We start from the raw sequence: 19,992 nt of genomic DNA, 5'->3' as shown, positions 1-19,992 counted from the left end.
TGTCGGAGTCACATCCGACGACTCATCTTCCAGTGATTGAGGGAGACAGTGAGGAGAGTCATGCTGTCCCTTCGCAAGCACTGCCTGTGCAGCGGGATAACAGTGGGTTAGCCCAACCCAGAGAGCAGGTGCATGTGGCAGCAAGCATAGAAAGAGTGTTTTTGTGGCTGATCCCCAATTTAGTTAATCCCCAAATTCCACCTTTTACTGGTGACGCTGGATGTAAATAGATACGGCCAACTCTTTGCCAAATGACTATGTCCATCTCTTTTTTGGATGTTGACTTCCTTCAGCAATTTGTGCAGCAAACAAATTTAGGAATATGCATTTCCCCAACGTGTCCTGATAAAAATGCAACCCCACTGTGCCTAGTGCCTGCGTCAGGAATGGATCACCCGAGTGTCAACAGTGGCCCTCATGTAAAGACTACCATTGACCGTTGTGTGATCCATTCCTGTCAGGGGCACTAAGCCCAGGCACAGCAGTGGGGTAGCATTTTATTGGGACAAGTTGGGGAATGCTGGGTGGTAAGCAGTGTGTGGATCCCTGCAAATTCCTGTGGTTTACATCACAGAGATACAAGGAAAAATAGTGTTTTTTTCTCAATGTTTTACCTTTGCACGACATTCTGGGGAAAAAAACATTGGGGAATCCTCACAAGCGATACCTCCTTGGACTCCCCTTGATGTCTACTTTTCAGAAATGTCTGAGTTTGATAGGTTTCCCTATCAAGGCCTCGATCCCAGGACTAATTAGTACACTCATCTTAGTTATCATTATCGCCACATTATGTTTTGGGACCTTCCCTGTCCCTCCACAAGTGAGGTAACATTTTTATCAGGGGGCTGGGGGGAATGCTCGTGGAAGGATGTTTGTGGCTTCCCTCAGATTCCAGAACTTTCCATCATCGAAATGTGCAGAAAAAATATTCTTTTGCCAAATTTTGAGGAGGTTTGCAAAGTATTCTATGTGACAGAACCTGGTGAGTGCTCCACATGTCACCCTATTCTGGATTCCCCTTGGTGTCTAGTTTTTAAAAATGTAAAGGTTTGCTAGGTCTCCCTAAGTGCCGGCTGAGCTAAAGGCCAAAACCCACAGCTAGCCACTTCACAAAAAAACATCCGTTTTCATTGGAAAAATGTGATGTGTCCACGTTGTGTTTTGGGCCATTTTCTGTTGTGGGCAGAAACTTTGCATTGCTGAAAGTGAGATGAAAATGTGTTTTTTTTTCCAAGGTTTGCAAAGATTTCTGGATGACAGAACCTGGTTATAGCCCCACAAGTCACTCCATTCTGGATCCCCCTAGGTGTCTAGTTTAAAAAGAATGTATTGGTTTGCTAGGTTTTCCTATGTGCCGGCTGAGCTAGAGCCCAAAATCCACAGTTAGGCACTTTGCAAAAAACACATTTGTTTTTTTTGGAGGAAGAATGTGATGTGTCCATGTTGAGTTTTGGGGCGTTTCCTGTCGCGGGCACTAGGCCTACCCACACAAGTGGGGTACCATTTTTATCAGGAGACTTGGGGGGATTCTGGGTGCAAGGAAGTTTGTGGCTCCTCTCAGATTCCAGTACTCTGCATTGCTGAAATGTGAGGAAAATTGATTTTTAGACAAGTTTTGAGACTTGAGAAGGATTCTGGGTGACAGAACTGGTGAGAGCTCCACATGTCACCCTATTCTGGATTTCCCTTGGTGTCTAGTTTTTAAAAATGTAAAGGTTTGCTAGGTCTCCCTAAGTGCCGGCTGAGCTAAAGGCCAAAACCCACAGCTAGCCACTTCACAAAAAAACATCAGTTTTCATTGGAAAAATGTGATGTGTCCACGTTGTGTTTTGGGCCATTTTCTGTTGTGGGCAGAAACTTTGCATTGCTGAAAGTGAGATGAAAATGTGTTTTTTTTTCCAAGGTTTGCAAAGATTTCTGGATGACAGAACCTGGTTATAGCCCCACAAGTCACTCCATTCTGGATCCCCCTAGGTGTCTAGTTTTAAAAAATGTATAGGTTTGCTAGGTTTCCCTAGGTGCCAGCTGAGCTAAAGGCCAAAATGCACAGCTACGCACTTTGCAAAAAACACATCTATTTTAATTGGAAAAATGTGATATGTCCGCGTTGTGTTTTAGGGAGTCTCCTGTTGCGTACACTAGACCTACCTACACAAGTAAGGTACCATTTTTATCGGGAGACTTGGAGTCTTGGATAAAAAGTTACAGAACAAAACGTAGACAGAAATGGCTGTTTTCTTCAACTCAATTTCAATATTTTATTTCAACTGTTACTTTCTATAGGAAAACCTTAAAGGATGTACACAAATGACCCTTGCTGAATTGAGAATTTTGTCTACTTTTCAGAAATGTTTAGCTGTCTGGGGTCTACTATTGGTTTCACACTCATTTCTGTCACTAACTGGAAGCAGGCTGAAAGCAGAAAATATAGCAAAAATGAGGTATATCCCGGTAAAATGCCAAAACTGTGTTGAAAAATTTGGTTTTCTGATTTAAGTCTGCCTGTTCCTGAAAGCTGGGAAAATTGTGATTTTAGCACTGCAAAGCCTTTATTGATCCCATTTGCAGGAAAAAACAAAGATATTTTCTTCTGCAGCACTTGTTCCCATTTTTCCCAAACAACCCACATTTTAGCTGTATTTTGGTGAATTTCTCGGTCTCCTCCAGGGGAACCCACAAACTCTGGGTATCTTTAGAATCCCCAGGATGTTTGAAAAAAAGGACACAAATTTGGCCTGGATAGCTTATGTGGACAAAAAGGTATGGGGGGCCTAAGCGTGAACTACCCAAGTAGCCAAAAAAGGGCTCAGCACAAGGGGGGTGAGGGGGGAGGACCTGCAGCTAAGGGGTTAAGAATCCTATTCCATGTCTAAACAGGGAAACATAAAAAGTTTTTTACATTTTTTACACCTTTAGGAATTTCAAGAATAATCATCTAACTATTAATAGGCCTGAAATGTAATTTTGGGGAACATTTTTAAACAGTGAGTAAAGCACAAAACAGTAGTAAAGTAGACAAGAGTCGGAAGAGCAATGGGGAGCAGTGTAGCCGACATTAAACACGGGTACGGCAGATGGGGAAAAGTAGAAAGGTGGGAAGTGGGGATTAGGGAATTGTGGGTAAAGTGATGGAGACCAATTAAAAAAAATAGATGAATAAGAAAGTAACACAATGAAGTATGTAGGTTGTGGAGTGGAGAGAGGGAAACCGTTTGGTTGCAGGGAGAGGGACTGTAGTATAGGGAGTTTGATAAAAGGGAGACATACTCTCAAAACATGGTAGGAAGGGAGGGAGCAGGAGATACGATACAAGTCTACAGGGGAATGCCTCAAAGATACTCCTTCTTTTGGGGATCCAGAACTTATATCAAGGGAGTTTCATCAAGTGCATTCAAAGGTATGTGCAGTTTTTATACATAACTCAAACTGCCCACAAATTGTTTGATGGACAGGGCTAAAAAATCTTTCCATATTCTTTCATATTTAAAAAATTTCAGAATCATCACATGACATTTTTTTCCTTACATCATTATCGAGCTCATCTGGTAAGTGTTTGGAGGGTGAGAGGAGTCTGGCAATAAGTGTGTTAAAACTTTCTTAGAGTTAGCTGGAAAATCTGTGGTCTTCAATGTTTGTTTCAACAAGGATATTTTCGTCAACCTGTTTTGGAATAAAGTGATTCTTAAGAAAGAAATCATATGTTTACTTAAAAGTGCTATCACAGATATATATCTGTTTCCTGTGCCTTGGTGAGGGTAAATTAAAAGTAAAGGCTTTGCTATTTTTTAATGGAATTCCCAGTGAGTGTGAGCAGCCCCTCTTATTTTTGCAGCCGATGATGATGAGCCACCGGACGATTTAGTGTATGTCTTTCTGGGGTATGATGAGCTTCAACAGGAGGTCATTGTTGTACTGCATTGATCTTGGATTGCCCTTGGCCTACTTGGTACACTGGTAAAGCTACAAATCATGGTGCTCACTGGAGAGCTTGATGTAACTTCTAAAACTACTCCAAAAAAGATACACTGAACGTGTGCAGGTCTCTTTTAGCCCTATGTTATTTCCTTTGACGTAGAAGCTTTTCTTTGTGTTCAATGGGAAAATATAAATTACACATTCAGTGTCCATTATCCCCACCTGTGAATAAGTTCTGATTTCCTGAACAGAAGCAAAAAGTGATATTTTGAACTGGTAGTGAGGCTACATTTAGGATATTATCTAAATACACGTGTTATGTACAACTTGCTACAAAAGTCACTAAAGCATCAGCTTGATGCTACAAAACTTGACCCCATTGGTTCCCCTAACTGTGAGACCATGAGGATATTCTCACCTTACAAAACACCAAGCTCTAGGAGCTATGTCATTTTCAGTTCAACCCTGGTTTTGGAAAAAGTAACCTGACATTTTGTAGGGTAAAATGTTTAGGGCTGATGTCATACAAATTGTTTGAATACAGTCATGCTCCATGCTCACAGGATGTTAACAACAACCAAAGAAAAATTCTCGGTCCAACCACAGGATGGATAGCAAATGAAAAGCATTTGATTCTATGGACCTGATTACAAGTTTGGTTGTCTCACCATGGTGGTGACATCCCCCCAGGGCGCAGCTTGGCGGGAACATTGCAATACGAGTTCCTGCCACATTCCTAGGATATTGGCCCCGCTCCTTTAAGGGGGCTGAGGCCAATATCCTAGAACTCCAGCACCCTAGGAAGGCTAACTGTCTGCAAAGCAGACAGTGCACATTCCGATGGTGCTGGGCGGGGCCTACCTGTGGCCCCAGGCACTAGCTTTCCACCAGCCTTTTCCCGCCATGAAAAAGATGGCAGAAAGTGGAGTTGTGATCAGCCAGTCAGTGCTGAGTTCAGCACCGCCATGGCTGGTTACAAGCTCGATTGCTGTCACCCCGTCAGGATCTGTGATGCTGACAGGGATGTCTGTCTTTAGGCGGGTCCACCCGCCTAAGTCGTAATTGGGCATTTTGACAGCCCAGAGTGCCGTAGTCGGACTACCAACACCTTAAACCACCACACTCGTAATTAGGCCTTGTAACAGATTCATGCTGCTAAATACAGTTATCCACCCTTCATAGGGGGGTATTCCACACTAAGTAGATTATTAACCTTAACTGGTCAGGTAGTATTTTTGTCACCATGTCAGGTGGTGGTTTACCGATTGTAAGAAGGTGCCTCCTTTGTATGGTACTGGGATCGTTCAGCCTTTGCAAGGTGGAATCCCATGTAATATAATATGCGAAGAATAATTACAAGTCCTGAGTACATCTGTTAATTTGCCCTTGCTAAGCCTTCGCCCTCGTTTTTGCAAGGCTGTGAGTAAATAGTGGGCTTGTTTAAGTACCATGGCTCCAGATATCACCTACCTCTGATTGTGTTGCGTCATTTCAATCGCCCTGCGTGCTGGAACTGGGGACCCACCATCTGTCACACTGAGCACCTCCATAGACTTCCTCTCTGGCCGCCGCTTGCCATGTCTATTTAACATAGGTGAGTCCACACGTTTTCTGGGGGGATCTTGGGAATGGATAAAAGAAAACTTTATGAAAGAAAATGATTCAGATAGAGCCAGTCCCAATTTTTCTCATTATTTGTGATACTAACTCTACTTGCCTTTTTCTTTAGATAATTAAGCATCTTAAAATATAACCATTTGTGAAACATGGGTGCAAAACATTTCATTGCCCTAGTAATAGATGAGACTTAATGGAAGTGCATGCGATCAATGATGATGGAATGAGGGAATGCCTTAAAATGTGCAATGTGCAATTATGAGGGAATCAATGGCACTTTAATGAACCAAAAGATTCCACTGAAGTGATGATGTCTGATACTGCAGGACTGTTGAGACATGCTTTTATTCCAAGTCCTTCCTTCCAGATAGATCACAGTTGTACCAGTACTGTAAGTCCCTCCACAGAGAAGAGGTTTGTGCAGAGTACCTATTTCATTCCTTGGGGGTAGATCCTCGTCTTCATGGCTCGGATACCTTTCTTTCCGATCCAGTAATAGGAAGTAGATCATTTTCTCTTGGTTGTCTCTGATTAAAAGACATAAAAGTAGGGAAAATCGAAATCAAACAACAGGGTTTGCATTGAAGTCCAATGATTTAACTGCTTGGTGCAGGATCCTACTTAGGGTTAAGGGAAAGAGGTTCACCACTCATGTCCTCCCAGAACCTGCAAAAATATAAGACCTTTTCATACCCTCACTTTGCATTGTCTCTTGTGGACTTCCCATGCATTAGAACACCATTTCATCCCACCTCCTTGTGGAACCATACTTTAAACATTTCCAGAGAAGGCAAAAAAACTTGCCTATCTAACTTGCCCTGTCTTGGACTGTACAAGAACTGTCTCCATGGTTAGGTTGGTCAAGTCCCTTTCCTACCCAACCCACATCGACCACAGAGACACTATTTAAGCAAATACAGTACAAACAGCAACACACACGACAAATTATATTCATGCCCTTCTAATCTATCCATTTGACCAGCAACTTTAGCCACTCATCCATGGTTCTAAATACGGGTTGTTCATCGCAGGTGCCTCTCATAGAAATGCTTCTTCTTCAATTGTGCAGAAGCACTGAAAATCTCTTATTTTCCACATATGACCAGTAAAATATCAACTAATATTAAGACTAAAAACTGAGCAATGACCATAAAGGCAAAGTGGTCTCGCTGTCATCAGCTTTAAGGACAAACATAGTGATGACCCGCAGTAGCCTTAGGTCATAGAAATCAGTGAAGAACTGCCTATGTGTGGTATGCTTTAGAGAGCTGGAAGCATTAGCAATTGAAAAAAGGCCACTTCTTTTTAGAGAATGTACACATGTGATCAGGAAAATGCTTTAATTGCGCAGGAGAGCCAATAGCTAAAGTGGGCTGACCCACTTCCCCATGCTGTAGTGGGTAGACATAAAATGTGAACAACAGGTAACAAATCAATGTATGTAGAGGGCTCACCAAAAGCCCTTCCATATATGGGTGTATGTATGCAAGCATGTATGTTTTACTTATGATTTCCTGGATTACACGACCTTGGCAAGTCAGCAAATTTTCCTATCTGGGTCAGGCATAAAAAATAAAAAAAAGTCCTCAGGCAATCTTGAGTTATGGGAAAAGAACAACTAAATGAATGGCAATCTACGAAGGGAGTGTTTCTGAACCATACAGTTAAAAAGGACTTGCAAGAAAGCAACAAAGACTAAGGGCCCGATTATGACTTTGGTGGTACGACTGTCCAAGGCGCGAGGATGAGGCCTTGTATCATGACGTTTCCACCAGGATGACTGGTGAAAACGTCATATTACGACGTTTCCGCCGGTCAGCCTGGTGGAAACAGTGCAGAGGCATTCGCCTCAGTTCCCTTAAGGGAGGTGAGGTCAATGCTGTCTCACACCAGCACCCTCGCATTCTGCATTCCGAGGGTGCTGGGGCCAATGTCGTGGCACACTAGCACCCTCGCATTCTGCATTCCGAGGGTGCTGGCAGGGGGACCCCAGGACTGCCCACGACAAGGTCATGGCAGTGCAAGGGTCCCCCATGGCCCCCAGCACTGGCTTTCTGCCAGCCTTTCCAATGCAGTCCAAAACCCACAGGAAGTGGTGAATAACTTCTTTAATTATGCTTGCACCATCAAACAGAAAATAGATGATTCAGTCAGAAATATTACAGATGATTCAGCCGACGTGTGTTTCGCCCAACACTGGACTTTCTCAAGGCTGATTGAATGCCACATTGATTACATAAAAGATAAAGAAACGCAATGCACATGTCAGTATGACGGTATCCCTATAAAACTTTTTTCAACTGGTGCACCCTTGCACCTTTCACCAGTGTGTGTCTGGGAACACCATTTCCACATGTATCAATAAAAATGTTACATATTTCTAGTTTTTAAGAATTAAAACAGATGGACATTGTGAACATTGACCATCAGCCCAAAGAGATAGGGCAAACTGCCACCACAATGCGTAAGGCTGAGTATGAACAGTACAAGTGCCTAGATAACCACTGAAGCCTCTGCATTCATCTTTGGGTCTTAACTCTAGATTGTGGATGCTCCTTTTCTATGGAGACTTGGGATTACAAATTATTATTTTCTAAGATCTTCCAGACTACTATTGGTATTGTTTGGAGGTGGTGAGAGTGCTGGTGGGAGTCACGGCATGAATATATTTACTATATTGGCATTTGTACTGTTTATTTTCAGTCCTATGCATTGTAGTGGCGGTTTGCACTATCTCTTGAGAGTGATGCTCTCAGTTCACAAGATTGATCAGTTTGTTTTTAAAAATTAAAAATATATAACATTTTCATTGATACACATGGAAATGGTATTCCTACATTATGTTTTTCAATATTATGGTAGTGCACACAAAATGGTGAAAGGGTGTACCAGTTGAACAGTTATACAGGGATACCATCATACTGACATACAAATTATGTGTTCTGTCTCTTATATGTGATCAATGTGACAATCAATCAGCCTTGAGAAAGTGTTGGACGAAACATGTGCTGGCTGAATCATCTATAACATATTTATGTGGCTAAATCATCTATTTTCTGTATGATGGCGCAAGGATGATTAAAGAAATTATTCACCACATCCTATGGGGTGTGGATTACCAATCTGAAGAAGGGAAACAAGGTCTATCTTGTGTGCACTGTTGGCAAGAAATATATTACGTTTCTAAATTATTACAAGGTGCTATACATGTGTAGTGCTCCAATATATACATGCTTGACAAATCCTATTGGCATTATGGTGTTTTGCACCCACAAAGAAAATTTAGAACTAAATTACACCAATAGTGAGACATTATATTTATGATTATGACTTATGATTAACTATCAGACTGTTTATCAATCCCTGAAAAGTGTAATATCGTCAATCAATATTTGGGCTGCAGTTGATACAGACTACATAACTGAAGGAAGATTAAGAGCTCCATTTAAAGTAGACTGCAGGTATGTAGAGCTGGGCCGGGAAGGGACAGCCTTTTACGCCCTGCCATATTTAAAATGTCCCACTGACAGGATTGTTTCTTAACCACAAAAGCTGCTGCTTCGGTGAAAGCAAACACTGTTGGTTGGCCACAGTGTTACAGTAGCTAGGTGGGTATGTTGGCAATTACTTGTTTTCAAAAGATAAATGCTCTAAAGTCACAAGAATGCGCTGTAAAATGCCTACTGCTTGGTCATGTGCCCAGAGCCGGCTGCACATGGGCAAAGTCATGCACAGCTGATCCAGCTGGGAAGAGGGTTGGTGATGACTTGGCACACATAAAAAACTGAAAATTCCCAAATTGTGGTCAATTATGAATATATATAGGTCCTAATATACTTCCCATGACCTCATAAATTGTGTCACAAATGACATCACAAATTATATTGTTATTTTTCATTCTTATATTGAAATCTGCCTGTAAAGAGTTGTCTTGTCAGAAGGTCTGTCATTCTGCCAAGACAAGATGCATTTTGTATTTCAAAGTCAAATTTAGAGTGGGATATAATAATGCACTGTTTCCTATACCGAGAACCCACTACTACTACATGCCTTGCAGGCCAACACCCATGTCAATACCGGTGCATTCTAATATGATGGGAAACCATATACAATGCCTGTACCTTTGTACTTGCATGGAAAATCTGAACAAACCGTTTAAAAAATAGTATATGCCTACTTATGTTTAATAAAATGGACTATATAATAACCTTTTGACAGTGTTCTCAAGCATGGCTAAATTTGCTTTTTGTTTAGTTTTTTTTCATATTGGCACTAAATTTAAAAAGTGTGTGTACAGCGAGAATGAATCTGTAGGTTCTCAGAAACATGCATGTCTGTGGAGGTTTAAGAGCTGTGTTAGCTTGGGGGATAAACATTTTCCCACCCCACAGAGCTGACCTCTTTGCAGGGAAGCAAAGGGCTCAATCGACGTGAAGACTGGATTCCAAGAAATACTGAGTGGGGTCACAGAAATGCACAACAGTAGTTCAGCATGCAAAGCTATTGGCCCTGTGGAACAATGGAAGTTTCATAATCCCTCTGCAACCCACATGAGGTCAGCCAACTAAAACCCACTACCTTGTTTAAATGTTAAATAACAGCCATGTCTTACTCTTCTGAAAGTAGGTCTTGCAAAAGTTTGTTGCGATCCCGGAAGCAGCCCAGGGAATGCATTGAATCCAGTACATCAGGATCGATGTCCTCCAAGGACGGCAGGGATCGTATCTGCACCTTCCGCGGCGTGGGCTGCTCGGGCTCCGGCTCGTTCTTCCCACCTCTGCAGAGAGGACAGTAGGCTCAGTTTGTGCAGTGCTACTGCTGATACAGCCATTGTACAGAGCACTGTACAATGTAAACCATCACATCAAATTCCCAAATGGTTCTCTCTCAGATATAAGGGTAAAATGAGCCCAGTCCGAATTTTAAGATTTAAGAATGTAAGACACATGGAAGAAAGACTTGACTTTTTCATGGCAAAATCCCTACTGAAGGTCTTCAATTGTTGAAGCTCCTGTTGTATTTAATTTGAAAGTATCATAATTAGTTGAGTGAGTATGAGCTTCATTGTAATACACTTTATACACAAAAACCCAGTAGGAAGCTTGAGGACAAGAATGAAAAGTAGTTTAGTGGGAGTCAGGATCAAACACTAAACTGTATCAGGCCAGACTAGGCTAGATACGAATATTTGGGACCTGGAATAATAAGTAAGGTAAGTTACCAGAAGTCTAAGTAGCACCCGGCACTCTTCATGCATTTTTCAACTGCTCTAAAGGACATTTACTTTGTACTCTGCATGCTTATTAAATATATGCAATTCTGAAAGGAGCCTATTATTTCAAAGGTTGGTTACCAGCATCACAGTAAAGGTGAGAACCTTGAAAAACAATCATATCTAACACTGAATATGTAGTCGGGGAAGTTATAGAACACTCTAGGTCTGAAGCATCTGGAGAGACATCTGGTAAAGGTTAGGGTGATTTTCTAGAGATATCGAACACAGTGCTAAGTAACATGGTATAATGCTTCTAGGAGCTGACGTGTCTTCCCTCCCCTTTCTCCCTCAGGCAGATGCACTTTGCTGTAATTTTGCTATCTGAAGAAATTTAGCACGATCGCTCCAGGTGAAGTAGCCAGAGAATGGATGGGGTGGGAAGGGGTAAGTTAAGAGTCATTTTCTTGAAAGATGCAGTAATAGAAAATTATAATGAACTGCATATATTTACAGAACAGGGATTTTGAGTCGTAATATTGCAATTCCACCATCAAAAAGATTTAGGACTTGGAAACCCTGTGATTAGCTAAATCACAGGGTTTGCCACCGCTGAATGGCTTTTTAGTGTATTCTTATACTAAACCCATTTTGCGATTCTTGAACTACTTAACAAATTGCAGAATGGTTTTAGAAATGCATACCACACCGCGGATTGGAAGGAGCATACTTGTCTTCTCCAAACTGCAATTTAGAGTGCTTTTCATCTATAGTTGCAACCACAGTTTCGGTTGCTAACCAATAATTGGTTATCGAATCCTGAAAGGAAGTGCTAACCCGTTCACAAACATTTTTTTAACGTTCACAAAGGGAAATCCGTCCCCTTTCTGAATGTTTAAAAGAAGTGCGTGTGTGTGTTTAATGCAGCACTGTTTCATTTGAAGAAAATGAGCTGCATGAAGAAAAAAATACCTTTAGCATTCAATTACAGTCATGCAGCCCAAAAACTCTCCTCTGAAACATGCGGCTGCTGTAATTAAATGTGCAAGCACGGAATACTGAGGTAGTGTAACCCTGAAGCCATCTCGGGCCTCTTTAATTCATTTGCAGCCATTCCCTGCCCCTCCAGGTCACTCGTACAGCTTTCTGCTTTCTCCATTTGTGATGCTTTTTCTATTTTCTCCTCCTCTATCATTCCCATATGCATCTTTAGCTTGCAGTAACTGCTTGAGGCAAAAAAATTAGTGCGAGCCCTCAAAAATAGGTGTCGGTGCCCTATAAATAATTTAGTGGTTACAAATCTTTGCTTCCCTTTTTATTTGCTTATTCCCCTCTCAGGGAGTCTGTAAAAGCCCAACTGCACATTAGTAATAGGAATTTTGGACATATGATTACACGTTTCCAATTACGATTAAAGTATGTTTCAGAGGTCAACACAAAACTTCAAGTCACCTGCAGCATTCTCTGCATTTTACAGAGAGAAAACTTCAGTCACCTCCAGAATTCTGGGCACTGTACAGAGAGAAACTTTCAACCACCTGCAGCATTCTGGACATTGTACAGAGAGAACTGAGAACATATGTGCCCCAAATGAGGCAAAGGAGCATTTGGTCTGGACAATACGTTTAGCATTTAGACATTATCCAGTGGCTATACTGACTGAGCATCTCCACTAGGGGAAACAGCATTTCTGATGACACCGGAACCATGCATAGCCTTTGCAACAAAGTCCGAACAATGAATGCGTCTTTACAACGAAAGTCTTTCCAATTACTTTTTTAAACGAATATGCCTTTGCTACGCACAACTTTGAGAAAATGTAGGTAAAAGTATTATATGTATGTGTGTGTGTGTGTAGTGGATCTTATTTAGCTTGAATGGCACTCAGATGTTTTAGCTTAGCCTTCTGGCTTCCAGGCCTATGCCCCGTCACCTAGTAACTTTTAACCTATTCAGCTTGCAATGTCTTAGCCTATTTATTTAATTATTTCTTTCAAAATGGCTGCTGGGTTTATAGTTAGTGAAATGTTTTTACTTTATGAAGGTGTCACTATCAGCGTCATAGTTAAGTGAGATACGTAGGTATGCACATCATGTCCCTTTACCACTTATGCGTGACAGAAACATAATGCACTTTTTGGAGGGAATTGTTTATATAATTTCAGCACCAAGCACGCCTCCTTATCTATTGTTTGGGAACATACCTGCATTAGGGGTCCTACAAGATATGTATAAATACATCTTTATCAGAGGGATTCCTATCAGATGCCATCAACGCTATCTATACTACACGTCGCCATGATGCAGACCTAGACTTTGTGTGCCCACGGAGTCTATCTAGAATCCTCATTCAATGGTAACGAGGGTTGAGGGGCTCTTCTCATGGACCTGTAGTGGCAGATTAGGTTTAACACACCTACCTCTCGTTAAAGTTAGAGATTAGGTTCTCCATGGTAGGGTTTTAGGGATCTTTTACACTTCATTTTTATTGCAAGATGGTGGGGGATTTTGTATTCATGACTCATCTTTACAATTCTGATTCTTGTATTGTTCATTATCTCAATCATTGCAGCTCATGCATTTTACAGTAGATTGCAGTTTTGTTAATAAAACCTATTGAAAACTTCACTGCATCTCCTTCCTTGCCTGTGTGTGATAGGGACGTATTACTCATGTGAAAAAAGGGTAATCTCCTTTTAACCATTACTCCCCTGAGATGTCGCACTCTAGAGTCCAAGCGTAAAGGCTGCCAGAAATCACCTTTTACTGTTGAGTTTTGGTGAGGTACTGCTTGTGAGCCCGGAGGGTTGGGCCGACAGTTGCGACTTGTTGTAGGATTGGCCTAGTCACGACAAACAAAACGGCAGTCATCCCTAAACCAGCTGTCTCGCCTAGTGCAAGAGTCCAACTACGATATACACACACACACATAGGTATGTATGTTAGAGCAAGGGTATTTTTAGGGTTTAGGATCGGGTATGGGTTTTTGGGTGCCAAAAGTATTTATACGGTTTAGGATGGGTATGGGTTTTTGGGTGGGAAGGGAATTTTTAGGGTTTAGGGTGGGTAAAGGTTTTTGGGTGGCAAGGGTATTATTAAGGTTTAGGGTGCGTATGGGTTTTTAGGTGACAAGGGTATTATTAGGGTTTAGGGTTGGTGTGGGTTTTTATATGGAGAGTGGATTTTTTTTAGTTTAGGGTGGGTAAGGGTTTTTGAGTGGCCAGGGTATTTTTAGGGTTTAAGGTGGGTATGGGTGTTTGGGTGGCAAGGGGTTTTCAGGGTTTAGGGTGTGTATAGGTTTTTGGGTAGAAACAGAATTTTTAGAGGGTAAGTGTGGGTTTAGGGGTTTATGGGTTAATAACGGAATATACATATTTATATGCATATACATATATAATTATAAATATAGATATACTGTATACAAATATATATATTCACTGAAATAAACAAAGGTTACAGGGACGTTATAGGTAGGTTCTGAATTTACTCATAAAAAAACACAGAAATTCAGCAGTTATAGTTACAGTTCTTTCAAGTAACTAATACTGGCACCCTAAGGTAACTATAACTTGCGCCTTCGCCATGCACAGTTGTCTCTCCAATAATTGTATTGCAAATGTTGCAATGAGAATGTGAAAGATGGCATAGAATATGTCATCAATGATATAATATGCGGAGTGAGCTGTGCATGGCGAAGGCACGAGTTACCTAAGGGTGCAAGTTTTAGTTACGGCTACCTGGCAATGCAGGAGCTTGCCTTGGGGGGGGGGCAGGGGTCGATGGCAGCCCTAAGGGCCATTAGTGGCTCCACCAGGGGGGCCGTGTTGCCCTCCTCCAATGACAATAGCCCCAGGGGTGGTGGGCACTTGGGGCTGGGGGATGTGGACTCTCTTTCTTTTTTTGAACATTTTCCCCGGAGGGGGGTGGTCCCCAGGGCAGCTGGGAGTAGGGGGTGCGCAGCCCCCCCACTAAAAATACAGTGTTGCCCAGGTGATGGTGGTCCCCAGGGCAGTAGGGGTCCTAAAGGGACCCCTTTGTTTTGCTCCAGGGGTGGTGGTCACTGGGGGAGTGGAGGGGCTACAGCCCCCCCCCACATTAATCACAGTATTCACTCCGGTGTGGTGGTCCCCAAGTAGTGGCCCCCTGCATAAATTATATTCATCGCCCCGGGGAAGTGGTGGTCCCTGGGGCACAAGGAAGGGGCCAGGGGGCTACCCCCGCATTTTTAAACAAATGCCCCTGGGACTTGGCCCACCTGGGGGCTTTATGATAACGAAGCATGGGAGACCGTGTTTCATTTTTTCAATTTTAAGGCAGATCCGATCATACATTTTTTTTTAAATGCTTTTTGACTCTGGCCCCTTTTCTTTTTTTCTGGGACTCGCTGAAGCTGAGTCCCAAGATGGCTGCCAATACTTTTGTGCTGGAGTGTTCTGAGCCAATCAGATATCAGCACTGGGATAGTTGGATCAGCAGAGTATCTACATCTCTACATATCTATATTTGTTGTATTTTCTATGAAACTACTGAACAGAATCACACCAAGTAACAAAAAACATCATCTGCATAACAGAATCTTGCTTCGTGCCAAATTTGGTGTAATTCTGTTTAGTGGTTCGGGCTGTGGGCATGTCTAAACGTCCTATGGAAAAATGAATAGGGAGAATGCGTCTTGGGCCCCACCTTTTTCTCGGTCTACCCTTGACAGAGCACCCCACAACTTTCAAGACAGAAGCTGAATATAGCAAAGTATAAGGTTTGAAAATTTTGTGAAGATTTGTTAAGCAGCGCCAAAGTTATAGACAGAACAACAAACGCTCTTTCTATAGAAACTAGGTCCTGACTATAACTACCTTGTGGTGACCACCACTAAGTTATTTTTATATATATATATATATATATATATATATATATATATATATTTTTTTTTTAGAGCAGAGGTCTCCAAACTTTTTAATGCCGCGCCCCCCCAGTTGAAAAAGAAAAATCATTGGGCCCCCCTCAGAATTTTTCACAATTATTTTTATAAACATGGCATTGTTTAAATATGTCTAAACCTATTTAAACATTGCAGTTAAGTACTGTTACCTTTTTAAAACTGCAATAACATGCTTCTGCTTAAAACAAAGGCCTGTTAGCTGTATAATATTTATTTTGGCCAGAGTCTGGGGCCACCCTTGGGATCACTTCAGGCCCCCCTAGGGGGGCCCGCCCCCCAGTTTGAAGACCTCTGATTTAGAGCGAGCGAGAGAAAGAGAGCGATAAGTAATACTTACCTAAAATATTTTAGACCCATTATACATATATTTATATTTAAAAAAAAAGGTTTATACTTACCTCTGAAATACGTACTTTTCCGCGGTAATGGCATATTTGTGGTTAAAAAAAATCTTTGTAAAGACTTTCATTGTGAAGAAGCATTCATTGTTCTGGCGTCGTTGTAAAGGCATGCATTGTTAAGGCATGTGTGGTTCCACTGTACATCCCTCCACTGGTCCTTTCAGTCCACTTACTAAGCAGAGAAACACTAGTGTTCCAAAGCCAAATAGGCACGATAAGGAAACATACAAGGAGCAAGTGTACTTACATATACCATATGTGTTTCTGAATATTTTCAAGCTGCAAAGCAAGGGAAAAGAGGTAGTTAGCCATGGAAGAAATATGATGGCTAAAATACGGATATATTTTATAGTTAGGTAACAGTTCATTCAATTGACTGATAACCGAAATTAGATGAACGTGTAATGTTTTGTTTATGATATTCACAGCTTACCATTTTTTCAGTCTTTTGTAAAGCACAAACCACAACTAAAACAATAGAGCACTACACCGAGTTAAATTTATATACAGTTCCAACAATGCAATCTCCACAAATGTAAGTGAGCTGCACAACTGTTCAGCTATTTACAAATAAATGCGCCACTATCTAGCCCCGATGCTAGGAGTCACTCTGTCATTCGACGATCGGTAATGACGGAATGTTTTAATCAGATATATTTTCACACTGTGCGTCACTGAAAGCTGCTTTGTTTAAAAAAAAAGAAAAGAAAAAAAAAGAAAACAGGAATGGCTCCACTAGATGCTGGCTTCCAAAGTTAGGCCAGAAAATTACTGCTTAGATCTTCCAGTTCAGCCTGTCAACATGGGCGTGGTTGAGCATAGTGTGAAGATTCATCTAAGACGAAGGCGATAATCATGGACGCCATTTACAGAGGTGTAGCTTGGTCAGTAAGACTGGAGGGGCGAGGTTCAGATAGCCCAACAACCACGCGGTCGTACAATGATAAAGTACAGCAGGGTGCATGAGAGGAGTTTAAGGGGCAGTGGAAAGGGAGAGGAATGTGGATTGGTAGGAGTACTAAGTGGCAGCAACACAACATTTTGTAAAATAACCAACATTTTTGAGGACTTTCAAAACTAAGATCAGAGTGTGTGTTTTTGTCAGAAATCCCAGGTTAAATCCGAAAGACACCTCACCATCCCCGACTGATACCACTGATACCAAACTATTCATCAGAAAACATTTTTTTTAGGTGGGTGTAACAGCCCAAACATCCACCTGAAGCTATGCCCCTGGTCATTTAGAGGGTATACCTGCGAACCCTGGCATGGCCCTTGCAACCCTAGCACTGTCTTTGCGAATCCAAGCCGTGGAGGCAGCAAAATCAGTGCTTGGGACATAGGGCAGCTCGCCCTTGTGGGCTCCACTCTCCTTGCTTTCTACCAATTTGTTTACTAAACTAAAAGTGGTAATATTGTATTAGCTCTAATTTAATGCAGTACAATTAGCTGGAATGTGACCTTACCTGGCAGCAGAGGTAAGTAAAAATTATTTTAAATATAAATTGAGTAGGTGCTTGCGCGTGAGAGTGTGTTTATGTGACAGAAAACATGCATGTGAGTGTGTCTATGTGTAAGGATGTATGCGTTGGTGAAAGCGAATGAGAGTTAGTGGCAGGTAGTGAGTAATAATGTGTGAGACTGAGTGTTAGTAAGTATAAGTGAGTCAGACTGAGTGAGACTAAGTGAGAGTAAGAGTGACTCCAAGTCAGTGAGTGAGAATGAATGAGTGTGAAGGAGTATTAGAGAGTGTGGGAAATAAATGAGAATGAGAGTGGACTGTATGTGACTAAGAAAAAGAGTTAGTGAGATGAAGAATGAGTACAAGTGAGTAAAAAAGTATGTCTGCGTAAGTAAATTTGAGCGAGTGTGAATGAGTGAATCAGTGTGAGTGATAAATGAAAGTGAGTGGTAATTAGGGAGTAAGAGTAGGAGTGAGAGCAACAGAGGGAGGGACAACGAGTGCAAGTTAGTGAAAATGAATAAGTGAGAGTGAGTGAGTGGGAATGGGTGTGAGTGAGTGAATGTGAGTGTTGAGGAGAATGTGTTATCATGCCTGTGAGTCCGATGTTGTCTTTGGCATAGTGAAGGTAATTCTTGTTTTGTGGAGGCACCCACTGCAATATACTGGTGCTAGCAATCCTGAGCATGACAAGCATCTGTGACAAAATAAGGACAGACAGGAAGTAGATTGTAAGCATAATGATAAAAAAATAGTATTGGCATACTAGAGGTAATTCTTGTCATATAAGGCACTCGTGGAAAATGATGGAGTTGGCACACTGGGCACTCTTGGCTTGGTGGCACCTGTGGCAAAACAGTGGGACTAGCACACTTGAGGTAACTGTTGTTATGAGGGAGGACAACTGTGGCATATGAGAGAGGGTAACCATGACAAAATGTTGACCCTGACATACTGAGGTAACTTTTGACATTCAGGCTATATGGATGGCATTGATGGCAACATTTTGACTCGTGCATATTTTATGTAGTTTTTGCCCTAAAGGGGCATGCATGACAAAATGCTGGCCATGGCACAATGGAAATATTTTTGACACATTGGACACTCTCAGCACATTTTGAAAAAATAAGGTCAGCTCCTGGACAGTGACAGGGTTCATTGGCTTGACTCACCATGGAAGGACTTGAATATATACGTAAGGAGCATCCTTTCTGAGCCAATGGCATTTTAACAAATTTATGTTAAAATTGGGGTTCAAAATGCACTATCTGATCTATTTTTTTCTACATTTTCCTCTCAGGCACGGCTCCTAGAACCCTCTTAGAAGAGGTCTGGTTCACTCTCTTCACTCGCTTGCTACAATTCAGGGCTGGTATTATGCCCCAGAACCTTCAAAATCATGTCTAGACCATAATATAGTTAGTATCCAAAACAGGAATGTGTTTGTCTTGAATTGTAATATTAATTATGCAGTTATTATAGAACTTCAGCAAAATCACTTTATGTGATGTTATCAGGGCTAAGATCAGGCAAGATACTCTCCTGGGAAACTTCAGGGTCAAAAGTCCTATGATGTCACTACCGGTGATGTCATGAAGGACAAGGGGCATGTAATGTCCCTTCTGGTACTCATTGCATTCTGCTTAATCGACGTCCATGATTGATAATCAAGGGACCCCAGGTCCAATTAAACAGGAAATCTGCTATGAATGATGATCCTCTAAAGGTTGTGAGCTCTTGCAGCTATCTAGTAGTCAAGTTCAGTGGAAAGGGCATGTAGGGTGAGTAAACAAGAATAGTGTAACAGCTGTTCATCCTTGGTGGCTAGTTCAGGGTTTAGCTGCAGCTCTGGGGGACATGGGGTAGCTCAACTGCAGATGGTTCACTGTGAAAAAAGCTGTAGCATGGTGCTGGCCTGAGAGGATTTGCAGATACACCCTACTACTAATGATCGACCATGCCTTCTTGCACAAATTGGTGTACCTCAGCAAAAGTCCATTGATAAATTCCATGATACTAAAATAGGATTTGTCCAGCATTGTGCTGATAACAGATGTCAAACCACTTTTGCTTGTTCGCTTGTGGCTACATTTCCATGCTGCCATTTATCAGGCTTGGGCACAGCGAGTATTATTCATAGCCACAGTGTGGCCTTGAGTGGCTTAGCCTTGTTGCATATCAATCAGAGGGCCTCGAGTTGTGATACATGGGACACATGCTGCCTTGGAGAAGCATGGTTTCCATCGTAGAAGCAGTGCGATAACACTGCATTGGGAAGATTGTGTATTGAGTCTGGGGGGGGGCAGCAGAAATCATACTTTAGCAAATGCCCCAACCCCTCCAAAAAAACATCTGACAGAGGCTGAAGCTTTACCTTTCACTGCAGCTGTGGGGTAAGGGAGGACGATCATGAGGTGTTGCTGGCATATTTCTGTGATTGTGTTTC

General features: G+C 41.8%; 1 protein-coding gene across 3 annotated transcripts in view; it reads right to left on the bottom strand.

Annotated features, from left to right (window-relative positions):
• The window catches only part of BRSK2 (BR serine/threonine kinase 2), a 615,416-nt gene that overhangs the window by 163,499 nt on the left and 431,925 nt on the right, over nt 1–19,992 (bottom strand). For all 3 annotated transcript variants that reach the window (XM_069223152.1, XM_069223151.1, XM_069223150.1), the window contains exons 9-12: nt 16,332–16,363; nt 10,145–10,309; nt 5,962–6,059; nt 5,386–5,536 (exon numbers count right to left, since the gene is read on the bottom strand). In XM_069223152.1, the coding sequence (XP_069079253.1) occupies nt 5,386–5,536; nt 5,962–6,059; nt 10,145–10,309; nt 16,332–16,363 (446 nt within the window). The remainder of the gene's footprint in view (nt 1–5,385; nt 5,537–5,961; nt 6,060–10,144; nt 10,310–16,331; nt 16,364–19,992) is intronic.

Source organism: Pleurodeles waltl, chromosome 3_1, assembly GCF_031143425.1.
Source record: "Pleurodeles waltl isolate 20211129_DDA chromosome 3_1, aPleWal1.hap1.20221129, whole genome shotgun sequence".
Lineage (NCBI taxonomy): Eukaryota > Metazoa > Chordata > Amphibia > Caudata > Salamandridae > Pleurodeles > Pleurodeles waltl.
Note: the sequence above shows the minus strand (reverse complement) of the source record. Positions and strands in the feature narration are given on the sequence as shown.